This window comes from Physella acuta, unplaced genomic scaffold, assembly GCF_028476545.2.
Source record: "Physella acuta isolate Inbredline_101_S28 unplaced genomic scaffold, ASM2847654v3 ptg000814l, whole genome shotgun sequence".
Taxonomy (NCBI): Eukaryota; Metazoa; Mollusca; class Gastropoda; family Physidae; genus Physella; species Physella acuta.
The window spans coordinates 153945-168645 of NW_026732332.1; the positions used below are offsets into that span (position 1 = coordinate 153945).

At 42.5% G+C, this 14701-nt stretch overlaps 1 protein-coding gene across 5 annotated transcripts in view; it reads right to left on the bottom strand.

The window, feature by feature from the left end:
* Nucleotides 1–14701, bottom strand: part of LOC131951596 (mediator of RNA polymerase II transcription subunit 15) — an 88254-nt gene that overhangs the window by 41326 nt on the left and 32227 nt on the right. For all 5 annotated transcript variants that reach the window (XR_009388426.1, XR_009388425.1, XR_009388427.1 and 2 more), the window contains exon 15: nucleotides 14033–14190. Coding sequence is in view for 2 of the 5 variants with exons in the window: in XM_059313919.1 (XP_059169902.1) it covers nucleotides 14033–14190 (158 nt within the window). In the remaining 3 variants the exon portion in view is untranslated. The remainder of the gene's footprint in view (nucleotides 1–14032; nucleotides 14191–14701) is intronic.

The window sequence follows — 14701 nt, forward strand, 5'->3', positions numbered from 1 at the left end:
GGAGTCGATTTGACGGGGTCATATTAACGAGGCCGTTTTGACGGGGCCGATTTGTCCCGGGCCGTTTTGACAGGGCACCGTTCTTGACATAGCAACTTTCAAAAAAATCAGTTTGACACCCCTAATGAAATATTTGATGTGGAAGTGATAAGGGGAGGAATCAGCATTCGTCCACAATGGACAGGTGCTGACGACAGACTGGAATCAAACTTCAAGTTAGGATTAAGGTTAGGTTAGTATGGTGAGCTTCATAAATGCTCAACTCCAAAATGTTTCACAACAATTTTCAACAAATACAGGAGAACTTGTTTGATTATTAGCAGCTATTCATACATAGTAAAATACAAAAATAAGTGTTGATAATGACCCAAGACAATTTTTGTATTTGGGAGACTATGAAGAGGAAGTAGACAGAAAGGTCAGAGATCAACTTGAGCTAAGGTGGGGTCAGAGATCAACTTGAGCTAAGGTGTGGTCAGAGACCAACTTGAGCTAAGGTGTGGTCAGAGACCAACTTGAGCTAAGGTGGGGTCAGAGATCAACTTGAGCTAAGGTGTGGTCAGAGACCAACTTGAGCTAAGGTGTGGTCAGAGATCAACTTGAGCTAAGGTGTGGTCAGAGACCAACTTGAGCTAAGGTGTGGTCAGAGATCAACTTGAGCTAAGGTGTGGTCAGAGACCAACTTGAGCTAAGGTGTGGTCAGAGATCAACTTGAGCTAAGGTGTGGTCAGAGACCAACTTGAGCTAAGGTGTGGTCAGAGACCAACTTGAGCTAAGGTGTGGTCAGAGACCAACTTGAGCTAAGGTGTGGTCAGAGACCAACTTGAGCTAAGGTGTGGTCAGAGACCAACTTGAGCTAAGGTGTGGTCAGAGACCAACTTGAGCTAAGGTGGGGTCAGAGATCAACTTGAGCTAAGGTGTGGTCAGAGATCAACTTGAGCTAAGGTGTGGTCAGAGATCAACTTGACAAGTTGAGAAAGGGGTAAAGTTTTTAAAAAGTAATTATTAATATATAAAAATACTGGATGCCCATAAGGTGCAGAGCCTAGTGATAAGGTAACTCTACATAGCCTAGTGATAAGGTAACTCTACAGAGCCTAGTGATAAGGTAACTCTACAGAGCCTAGTGATAAGGTAACTCTACAGAGCCTAGTGATAAGGTAACTCTACAGAGCCTAGTGATAAGGTAACTCTACAGAGCCTAGTGATAAGGTAACTCTACAGAGCCTAGTGATAAGGTAACTCTACAGAGCCTAGTGATAAGGTAACTCTACAGAGCCTAGTGATAAGGTAACTCTACAGAGCCTAGTGATAAGGTAACTCTACAGAGCCTAGTGATAAGGTAACTCTACAGAGTCTAGTGATAAGGTAACTCTACAGAGCCTAGTGATAAGGTAACTCTACAGAACCTAGTGATAACTTTGACACCCAAGAACTGACTGCATAACGCGGGTTGGTGTGGACGTGGATGAACTCGAGAATTTTTACCTCATCTTGTAAAAGCATATGCTAACACGGCTAAAAATCTTCACCCCCTAGCACGGTAACAACGATCTATCTACCTGGTTCAAAAAATTCTCACCCCTTCCATCTAGCACGTTGAATGTGATCTATCTCCCAGGTAAAAAAATAGCCTCAACTTGTCTCTTTGTTCGCCGCGCCAACAACACGTGCATCTTGTTCGCGAGAAAAAAATAATTTCAGGTAAATAAGGTCAATGGTGTGTGTTATGTACACTAGGTCAATGGTGTGTATCATGTACACTAGGTCAATGGTGTGTATTATGTACACTAGGTCAATGGTGTGTATCATGTACACTAGGTCAATGGTGTGTATTATGTACACTAGGTCAATGGTGTGTATTATGTACACTAGGTCAATGGTGTGTATTATGTCAAGTAGGTCAATGGTGTGTATCATGTACACTAGGTCAATGGTGTGTATTATGTACACTAGGTCAATGGTGTGTATCATGTACACCAGGTCAATGGTGTGTATTATGTCAAGTAGGTCAATTGTGTGTAACATGTACACTAGGTCAATGGTGTGTATTATGTCAAGTAGGTCAATGGTGTGTATTATGTCAAGTAGGTCAATGGTGTGTATTATGTCAAGTAGGTCAATGGTGTGTATCATGTACACTAGGTCTTTGTGGCGTGTATATCATGTAAAGTAGGTCAATAGTTTGTATTTTGTTAAGTATGTTCTATAATGTGTAACGGTCTCACTTTAGGAAAGTAATGTGTCGCTATCTCGCCTTCAGCGTAAGAACTGAATGTCTGACGTTGTTACACGGATGCTCAAAAACTGGTGCTAGATTCTAGGTGAGTCATATTTACAGGTAGAACCTCGGTGAGGTAACCCAGCTGACGGGCCGAGCATCTTGACACAAGTAGGTTACTGTTTATGCAACCGTGACGTCAGGCTTGAAGAAAATCTGAAGAAAGGTCACGAAACGAAAACAAACTGGAGAATATGATGGAATCTTTTTTTGGCAACCTTCTAGTTCGATATACAATTGGCCATTACATGTCAGCTAGCACTTGGAGGCAAGCAAGTGAAATAGACGAACAATATTCAGCTAGATATAAACACGACAAATCCTAGGAGCCGGGAGACTCTTGTCCACCTTTCAATAAAACAAGTATAAAACATAACACTAAACTACTAGACACATTTTCTAAAGCTGCTGCAAGCACTGGTCGATTTAAAATATTTTTAATACACGTGATATAACCAGCCAGCAACAATACACGTAACCAGCCAGCAACAATACACGTAACCAGCCAGCAACAATACACGTAACCAGCCAGAAACAATACACGTAACCAGCCAGCAACAATACACGTAACCAGCCAGCAACAATACACGTAACCAGCCAGCAACAATACACGTAACCAGCCAGCAACAATACACGTAACCAGCCAGCAACAATACACGTAACCAGCCAGCAACAATACACGTAACCAGCCAGCAACAATACACGTACTATAACCAGCCAGCAACAATACACGTAACCAGCCAGCAACAATACACGTACTATAACCAACCAGCAACAATACACGTAACCAACCAGCAACAATACACGTAACCAGCCAGCAACAATACACGTAACCAGCCAGCAACAATACACGTAACCAGCCAGCAACAATACACGTAACCAGCCAGCAACAATACACGTAACCAACCAGCAACAATACACGTAACCAGCCAGCAACAATACACGTAACCAGCCAGCAACAATACACGTAACCAGCCAGCAACAATACACGTACTATAACCAACCAGCAACAATACACGTACTATAACCAGCCAGCAACAATACACGTCACCAGCCAGCAACAATACACGTACTATAACCAGCCAGCAACAATACACGTACTATAACCAACCAGCAACAATACACGTACTATAACCAGCCAGCAACAATACACGTAACCAGCCAGCAACAATACACGTAACCAGCCAGCAACAATACACGTACTATAACCAGCCAGCAACAATACACGTACTATAACCAACCAGCAACAATACACGTAACCAGCCAGCAACAATACACGTAACCAGCCAGCAACAATACACGTAACCAGCCAGCAACAATACACGTAACCAGCCAGCAACAATACACGTAACCAGCCAGCAACAATACACGTAACCAGCCAGCAACAATACACGTAACCAGCCAGCAACAATACACGTACTATAACCAGCCAGCAACAATACACGTACTATAACCAGCCAGCAACAATACACGTCACCAGCCAGCAACAATACACGTACTATAACCAGCCAGCAACAATACACGTAACCAGCCAGCAACAATACACGTAACCAGCCAACAACAATACACGTAACCAGCCAGCAACAATACACGTAACCAGCCAGCAACAATACACGTAACCAGCCAGCAACAATACACGTAACCAGCCAGCAACAATACACGTACTATAACCAGCCAGCAACAATACAAGTACTATAACCAACCAGCAACAATACACGTAACCAGCCAGCAACAATACACGTAACCAACCAGCAACAAAACACGTACTATAACCAGCCAGCAACAATACACGTAACCAGCCAGCAACAATACACGTAACCAGCCAGCAACAATACACGTAACCAGCCAGCAACAATACACGTAACCAACCAGCAACAAAACACGTACTATAACCAGCCAGCAACAATACACGTAACCAGCCAGCAACAATACACGTAACCAGCCAGCAACAATACACGTAACCAGCCAGCAACAATACACGTAACCAGCCAGCAACAATACACGTAACCAGCCAGCAACAATACAAGTACTATAACCAGCCAGCAACAATACACGTAACCAGCCAGCAACAATACACGTAACCAGCCAGCAACAATACACGTAACCAGCCAGCAACAATACACGTAACCAGCCAGCAACAATACACGTAACCAGCCAGCAACAATACACGTAACCAGCCAGCAACAATACACGTACTATAACCAGCCAGCAACAATACACGTTACCAACCAGCAACAATACACGTAACCAGCCAGCAACAATACAAGTACTATAACCAGCCAGCAACAATACAAGTACTATAACCAGCCAGCAACAATACACGTAACCAGCCAGCAACAATACACGTAACCAGCCAGCAACAATACACGTACTATAACCAGCCAGCAACAATACACGTAACCAACCAGCAACAATACACGTAACCAGCCAGCAACAATACAAGTACTATAACCAGCCAGCAACAATACAAGTACTATAACCAGCCAGCAACAATACACGTAACCAGCCAGCAACAATACACGTAACCAGCCAGCAACAATACACGTAACCAGCCAGCAACAATACACGTAACCAGCCAGCAACAATACACGTAACCAGCCAGCAACAATACACGTAACCAGCCAGCAACAATACACGTACTATAACCAGCCAGCAACAATACACGTAACCAACCAGCAACAATACACGTAACCAGCCAGCAACAATACACGTACTATAACCAGCCAGCAACAATACACGTAACCAGTCAGCAACAATACACGTACTATAACCAGCCAGCAACAATACACGTAACCAGCCAGCAACAATACAAGTACTATAACCAGCCAGCAACAATACACGTAACCAGCCAGCAACAATACACGTACTATAACCAGCCAGCAACAATACACGTACTATAACCAGCCAGCAACAATACACGTAACCAGCCAGCAACAATACACGTACTATAACCAGCCAGCAACAATACACGTAACCAGCCAGCAACAATACACGTACTATAACCAGCCAGCAACAATACACGTAACCAGCCAGCAACAATACACGTAACCAGCCAGCAACAATACACGTACTATAACCAGCCAGCAACAATACACGTAACCAGCCAGCAACAATACACGTAACCAGCCAGCAACAATACACGTAACCAGCCAGCAACAATACACGTAACCAGCCAGCAACAATACACGTAACCAGCCAGCAACAATACACGTAACCAGCCAGCAACAATACACGTAACCAGCCAGCAACAATACACGTACTATAACCAACCAGCAACAATACACGTAACCAGCCAGCAACAATACACGTAACCAGCCAGCAACAATACACGTAACCAACCAGCAACAATACACGTACTATAACCAACCAGCAACAATACACGTAACCAGCCAGCAACAATACACGTAACCAGCCAGCAACAATACACGTAACCAACCAGCAACAATACACGTAACCAGCCAGCAACAATACACGTAACCAGCACGCAACAATACACGTAACCAGCCAGCAACAATACACGTAACCAGCCAGCAACAATACACGTAACCAACCAGCAACAATACACGTAACCAGCCAGCAACAATACACGTAACCAGCCAGCAACAATACACGTACTATAACCAGCCAGCAACAATACACGTACTATAACCAGCCAGCAACAATACAAGTACTATAACCAGCCAGCAACAATACACGTAACCAGCCAGCAACAATACACGTAACCAGCCAGTAACAATACACGTAACCAGCCAGCAACAATACACGTAACCAGCCAGCAACAATACACGTAACCAACCAGCAACAATACACGTAAACAACCAGCAACAATACACGTAACCAGCCAGCAACAATACACGTAACCAGCCAGCAACAATACACGTACTATAACCAACCAGCAACAATACACGTCACCAGCCAGCAACAATACACGTACTATAACCAGCCAGCAACAATACACGTACTATAACCAGCCAGCAACAATACACGTAACCAGCCAGCAACAATACACGTAACCAGCCAGCAACAATACACGTACTATAACCAGCCAGCAACAATACACGTAACCAGCCAGCAACAATACACGTACTATAACCAACCAGCAACAATACACGTCACCAGCCAGCAACAATACACGTACTATAACCAGCCAGCAACAATACACGTACTATAACCAGCCAGCAACAATACACGTAACCAGCCAGCAACAATACACGTAACCAGCCAGCAACAATACACGTACTATAACCAGCCAGCAACAATACACGTACTATAACCAGCCAGCAACAATACACGTAACCAGCCAGCAACAATACAAGTACTATAACCAGCCAGCAACAATACAAGTACTATAACCAGCCAGCAACAATACACGTCACCAGCCAGCAACAATACACGTACTATAACCAGCCAGCAACAATACACGTAACCAGCCAGCAACAATACACGTACTATAACCAGCCAGCAACAATACACGTAACCAGCCAGCAACAATACACGTACTATAACCAACCAGCAACAATACACGTAACCAGCCAGCAACAATACACGTAACCAGCCAGCAACAAAACACGTACTATAACCAGCCAGCAACAATACACGTAACCAGCCAGCAACAATACACGTAACCAGCCAGCAACAATACACGTACTATAACCAGCCAGCAACAATACACGTAACCAGCCAGCAACAATACACGTACTATAACCAGCCAGCAACAATACACGTAACCAGCCAGCAACAATACACGTACTATAACCAGCCAGCAACAATACACGTAACCAGCCAGCAACAATACACGTAACCAGCCAGCAACAAAACACGTACTATAACCAGCCAGCAACAATACACGTAACCAGCCAGCAACAATACACGTAACCAACCAGCAACAATACACGTAACCAGCCAGCAATAATACACGTACTATAACCAGCCAGCAACAATACACGTAACCAGCCAGCAACAATACACGTAACCAACCAGCAACAATACACGTACTATAACCAGCCAGCAACAATACACGTACTATAACCAGCCAGCAACAATACACGTAACCAGCCAGCAACAATACACGTACTATAACCAACCAGCAACAATACACGTAACCAACCAGCAACAATACACGTACTATAACCAGCCAGCAACCATACACGTACTATAACCAACCAGCAACAATACACGTAACCAACCAGCAACAATACACGTAACCAACCAGCAACAATACACGTAACCAGCCAGCAATAATACACGTACTATAACCAGCCAGCAACAATACACGTAACCAGCCAGCAACAATACACGTAACCAGCCAGCAACAATACACGTAACCAGCCAGCAACAATACACGTAACCAGCCAGCAACAATACACGTAACCAGCCAGCAACAATACACGTAACCAGCCAGCAACAATACACGTAACCAGCCAGCAACAATACACGTAACCAACCAGCAACAATACACGTAAACAACCAGCAACAATACACGTACTATAACCAGCCAGCAACAATACACGTAACCAGCCAGCAACAATACACGTAACCAGCCAGCAACAATACACGTACTATAACCAGCCAGCAACAATACACGTAACCAACCAGCAACAATACACGTACTATAACCAACCAGCAACAATACACGTAACCAGCCAGCAACAATACACGTAACCAGCCAGCAACAATACACGTACTATAACCAGCCAGCAACAATACACGTAACCAGCCAGCAACAATACACGTCACCAGCCAGTAACAATACACGTAACCAGCCAGCAACAATACACGTAACCAGCCAGCAACAATACACGTAACCAGCCAGCAACAATACAAGTACTATAACCAGCCAGCAACAATACACGTAACCAGCCAGCAACAATACACGTAACCAGCCAGCAACAATACACGTAACCAGCCAGCAACAATACACGTAACCAGCCAGCAACAATACACGTAACCAGCCAGCAACAATACACGTACTATAACCAGCCAGCAACAATACACGTAACCAGCCAGCAACAATACACGTAACCAGCCAGCAACAATACACGTAACCAGCCAGCAACAATACACGTAACCAGCCAGCAACAATACAAGTACTATAACCAGCCAGCAACAATACACGTAACCAGCCAGCAACAATACACGTAACCAGCCAGCAACAATACACGTAACCAGCCAGCAACAATACACGTCACCAGCCAGCAACAATACACGTAACCAGCCAGCAACAATACACGTAACCAGCCAGCAACAATACAAGTACTATAACCAGCCAGCAACAATACACGTAACCAGCCAGCAACAATACACGTAACCAGCCAGCAACAATACAAGTACTATAACCAGCCAGCAACAATACACGTAACCAGCCAGCAACAATACACGTAACCAACCAGCAACAATACACGTAACCAGCCAGCAACAATACACGTAACCAGCCAGCAACAATACACGTAACCAGCCAGCAACAATACACGTACTATAACCAGCCAGCAACAATACACGTACTATAACCAACCAGCAACAATACACGTAACCAGCCAGCAACAATACACGTAACCAGCCAGCAACAATACACGTAACCAGCCAGCAACAATACACGTAACCAGCCAGCAACAATACACGTAACCAGCCAGCAACAATACACGTAACCAGCCAGCAACAATACACGTAACCAGCCAGCAACAATACACGTCACCAGCCAGCAACAATACACGTACTATAACCAACCAGCAACAATACACGTAACCAACCAGCAACAATACACGTAACCAACCAGCAACAATACACGTACTATAACCATGTATGAATACATCTCTAGCTAAAGACAGACCAACCAAATTGTCAGAATACATCTCTAGCTATAGACAGACCAACCAAATTGTCAGAATACATCTCTAGCTATAGACAGACCAACCAAATTGTCAGAATACATCTCTAGCTAAAGACAGACCAACCAAATTGTCAGAATACATCTCTAGCTATAGACAGACCAACCAAATTGTCAGAATACATCTCTAGCTATAGACAGACCAACCAAATTGTCAGAATACATCTCTAGCTAAAGACAGACCAACCAAATTGTCAGAATACATCTCTAGCTATAGACAGACCAACCAAATTGTCAGAATACATCTCTAGCTAAAGACAGACCAACCAAATTGTCAGAATACATCTCTAGCTATAGACAGACCAACCAAATTGTCAGAATACATCTCTAGCTAAAGACAGACCAACCAAATTGTCAGAATACATCTCTAGCTATAGACAGACCAACCAATTTGTCAGAATACATCTCTAGCTATAGACAGACCAACCAAATTGTCAGAATACATCTCTAGCTATAGACAGACCAACCAAATTGTCAGAATACATCTCTAGCTATAGACAGACCAACCAAATTGTCAGAATACATCTCTAGCTATAGACAGACCAACCAAATTGTCAGAATACATCTCTAGCTAAAGACAGACCAACCAAATTGTCAGAATACATCTCTTCATTAATAGCATGTGTAAACAAGACATGTTTTTCTATTTAACAGTTAGTGGTAATGAGTAGATTGTTAAAGTACACAAGGAGTGAACTCCCCAGCACCAGGCACTGCTCGCTCTCAGCTGGGTATGACGCGCACGGCAGGCTGGCGTGTTCACCTTGAGAGGACGGCGAGCTAGCACGCGCCTGCGTGTAGGGAAGGTAGGCAAATTCCAGAAAAGGAGCGGGGGTGGTGGACCCAACATGCAGGTAAGGGGAATACAAAGAGAGCATCTATAAAAAAGAAAACTAAAAAAAAAAACTACTAATGTTAGAAATAAACGAGCTCTGTTGCGCTACAAGTATTTGACGGCAACTTCTTTCCCCTGGTTTGATTAGCGGCACCGGCTAGCTGGTAGGCGACAAGGTGACCTTTCCTGCTGGCATGGTCACTATCATAGCTTCTTTAGTTCACTCAGATTATACAAAGGGATTAGTCAAATCTCAGCTTATTTACGGGGATTAGTAGTTTAAACACTCTCAGCTTATCAGGGATTCGTTTAACCACACTCTCAGCTGATACTAAGGGATTCGTTTAACCACACTCTCAGCTTATCAGGGATTCGTTTAACCACACTCTCAGCTGATACAAAGGGATTCGTTTAACCACACTCTCAGCTTATCAGGGATTCGTTTAACCACACTCTCAGCTGATCCAAATGGATTGGTTTAACCACACTCTCAGCTGATACAAAGGGATTCGTTTAACCACACTCTCAGCTGATACAAAGGGATTCGTTTAACCACACTCTCAGCTGATATTAAGGGATTCGTTTAACCACACTCTCAGCTGATACAAAGGGATTCGTTTAACCACACTCTCAGCTGATACAAAGGGATTCGTTTAACCACACTCTCAGCTGATACAAAGGGATTCGTTTAACCACACTCTCAGCTGATACAAAGGGATTCGTTTAACCACACTCTCGGTGCTTTTCTTTAACAACTAGGAGAGTGGCAGAGATATTTTTATGTCAAGCCTAACATGAAATGTGTTGCCCCCTGATGCTCTAAGAGAGAAAAACAACAATTAATTTTCAATTAAGTATGCATTATTCTTCATTACAAGTGCACGAATGCGCCAAGAATCCATACTGGCCATGATTAACGATGTGATCAACAAAGCAGTCATCTCTTAATTAAGATTGGCAGCGGAGTCTACTGGGAGCAGGGGTCTCAAACTTTAATGGGCCATCATGGCATTAGATGGGTCAGGGGGTCTCAAACTTTAATGGGCCATCATGGCATTAGAAGGGTCAGGGGGTCTCAAACTTTAACGGGCCATCATGGCATTAGAAGGGTCAGGGGGTCTCAAACTTTAATGGGCCATCATGGCATTAGATGGGTCAGGGGGTCTCAAACTTTAATGGGCCATCATGGCATTAGAAGGGTCAGGGGGTCTCACAGCTAAACTAGGTCATGTGGTTGGTTTTTAAAAATAAATTTCAATTAAAGGATGTATCTGCAAAGTTTTGAGAACAAATTACAATGAATAAAGTGGGGTTTTCAGAAGATTGATCACTGAGTTCTTGTACAGCCAATCAATATTTGTCTAATGAAAGTGAAACTTCGGGTATAATGCTATTTTTTTTCCAATGTTATTTAACATAAGTATTAATATTACTGGTGGGCAAAATGAATTGTGCATCAATATCACTGTGTTCAAAGAACAAAATAATTGAAACATGATTATCACAACAACATAAAACAGAATGCAAATCAGTGTGACTTCCTGCTGCGCCTTGCAGAGACCAGTTGAGAAATGTGCGGCTTCATCTAGGCAAGTGCCTCTCTTATGGCATTGTCGCAACAAAGTCTGATCCTTTTCTTTGTTTCTATGTCGAGCATCTTGAAAAAGGATTGCTGACTTGGATAAGTTGTAAGAAATGGTTTGAGCATCTTGAAAAAGGATTGCTGACTTGGAGAAGTTGTAAGAAATGGTTTGAGCATCTTGAAAAAGGATTGCTGACTTGGATAAGTTGTAAGAAATGGTTTGAGCATCTTGAAAAAGGATTGTTGACTTGGATAAGTTGTAAGAAATGGTTTGAGCATCTTGAAAAAGGATTGTTAACTTGGATAAGTTGTAAGAAATGGTTTGAGCATCTTGAAAAAGGATTGCTGACTTGGATAAGTTGTAAGAAATGGTTTGAACATCTTGAAAAAGGATTGTTGACTTGGATAAGTTGTAAGAAATGGTTTGAGCATCTTGAAAAAGGATTGCTGACTTGGATAAGTTGTAAGAAATGGTTTGAGCATCTTGAAAAAGGATTGCTGACTTGGATAAGTTGTAAGAAATGGTTTGAACATCTCCAGCCAGTTTTGTCACCATTTGTTGACACCAGTGAGGATATTGGTCTCAAGAGTTACTCTTGTACTTGGCTCTGCTGGATTTCAAAGATTTCATTGAGGTTTTAATCTCTAACATCTGTTATCTCAACACTCAAGGTCAAAGGCTGTCTCAACCATACTGGATAGGACTCTCAGTGGAAAGCTCGTCTCATTGTTGCTTCAGTTCCATGGCTACAGAAATGTCTCAGATTCTAGATACATCTTCAGTCTAGTAGTTTGAAAACAATAAACAAATAAGGAGAACTTGGCAAACTTTCCCCTGCTAGACAACTGTGTAAGTAAGATTGAAGATGTATCTAGAATCTAGACAATTGTGTAAGTAAGACTGGAGGTGTATCTAGAATCTAGACAACTGTGTAAGTAAGATTGAAGATGTATCTAGAATCTAGACAACTGTGTAAGTAAGATTGAAGATGTATCTAGAATCTAGACAACTGTGTAAGTAAGATGGAGATGTATCTAGAATCTAGACAACTGTGTAAGTAAGATGGAGATGTATCTAGAATCTAGACAACTGTGTAAGTAAGATGAAGATGTATCTAGAATCTAGACAACTGTGTAAGTAAGACTGAAGATGTATCTAGAATCTAGACAACTGTGTAAGTAAGATGGAGATGTATCTAGAATCTAGACAACTGTGTAAGTAAGATGGAGATGTATCTAGAATCTAGACAACTGTGTAAGTAAGACTGAAGATGTATCTAGAATCTAGACAACTGTGTAAGTAAGATTGAAGATGTATCTAGAATCTAGACAACTGTGTAAGTAAGACTGAAGATGTATCTAGAATCTAGACAACTGTGTAAGTAAGACTGAAGATGTATCTAGAATCTAGACAACTGTGTAAGTAAGACTGAAGATGTATCTAGAATCTAGACAATTGTGTAAGTAAGACTGAAGATGTATCTAGAATCTAGACAACTGTGTAAGTAAGACTGAAGATGTATCTAAAATCTAGACAATTGTGTAAGTAAGACTGAAGATGTATCTAGAATCTAGACAACTGTGTAAGTAAGATGGAGATGTATCTAGAATCTAGACAATTGTGTAAGTAAGATGGAGATGTATCTAGAATCTAGACAACTGTGTAAGTAAGACTGAAGATGTATCTAGAATCTAGACAACTGTGTAAGTAAGATGAAGATGTATCTAGAATCTAGACAACTGTGTAAGTAAGACTGAAGATGTATCTAGAATCTAGACAGTGGGTTTGAACTCGAGACTGTTCGAACGTATCAACCATGAGATTTTTGCCGACTCGACCACGCCTCCAACACAATTAAGTGTTACGTGTCAACTGGTTATGCGCCATTGCGGCCATTGACTCCGATTTCAGCCTGCTTTTCTTTTTGGATTTGCTTCCATAGCCTTTGTCCAACCAAGAACAAACTACAAGGCAGCAGTTGTTTTAATTTTGGAGTTGTCTCTCCAAGAAGAGTGGCTGTCCCCAGCTAACGAGCCTCATCTGCCCGAGGTTTCGAACTCGAGACTTTTCGGTTTAGCAACCATGATCTTTTGTGCTTAAGACACTCCTGTACTATCCAGTCCATTGGATATGATTGCTGACCTTATCTTGCACCTTCATTGCAGTATGTGAGTGGTCATGTGACCATATTAGGATTTGTATGTTTGTTGGCCTTATGTCCAGTCTGCCTTTAGGCCAACACCCCTTCATTACTTTATGAGACAGACACACTCCAGCTTTCAATTTTCAACTGTCCACACTGACAAAATCCATTTATGAATGATATAAGTCTTGACCTATGCAAAACCCTGAGCGCGACTCACCAAAACCCTAGGGTTCAATTGATTTAGTTCTGAGTGAAAAGACGGTGTGTAGAGCATTTGTTATGACAAAGTACAGAAGAAACTTACCCAGTTTACAGACCAGGTGGTGGCACTCAGAGCCAGGGTGGTATCTGCTGTCTAGAGAGACACAGAACCTTCGCTCTAGCCTGGCTATCTCACCTTGAAGAATATCTGGAATCTCATCTTCTCTAACCCTCTTTTTGGTAAGGGGTGGGCTTGGAGCTCTGAAATAAAGACATGTAGACCTAACTAGAGAGATCAACACTTAATGGCTGGCCCCATGTAAGTCTAACTAGAGAGATCAACACTTACTTAATGGCTGGCCCCATGTAAGTCTAACTAGAGAGATCAACACTTAATGGCTGGCCCCATGTACGTCTAACTAGAGAGATCAACACTTACTTAATGGCTGGCCCCATGTAAGTCTAACTAGAGAGATCAACACTTAATGGCTGGCCCCATGTAAGTCTAACTAGAGAGATCAACACTTACTTAATGGCTGGCCCCATGTAAGTCTAACTAGAGAGATCAACACTTAATGGCTGGCCCCATGTACGTCTAACTAGAGAGATCAACACTTACTTAATGGCTGGCCCCATGTAAGTCTAACTAGAGAGATCAACACTTACTTAATGGCTGGCCCCATGTAAGTCTAACTAGAGAGATCAACACTTAATGGCTGGCCCCATGTAAGTCTAACTAGAGAGATCAACACTTAATGGCTGGCCCCATGTA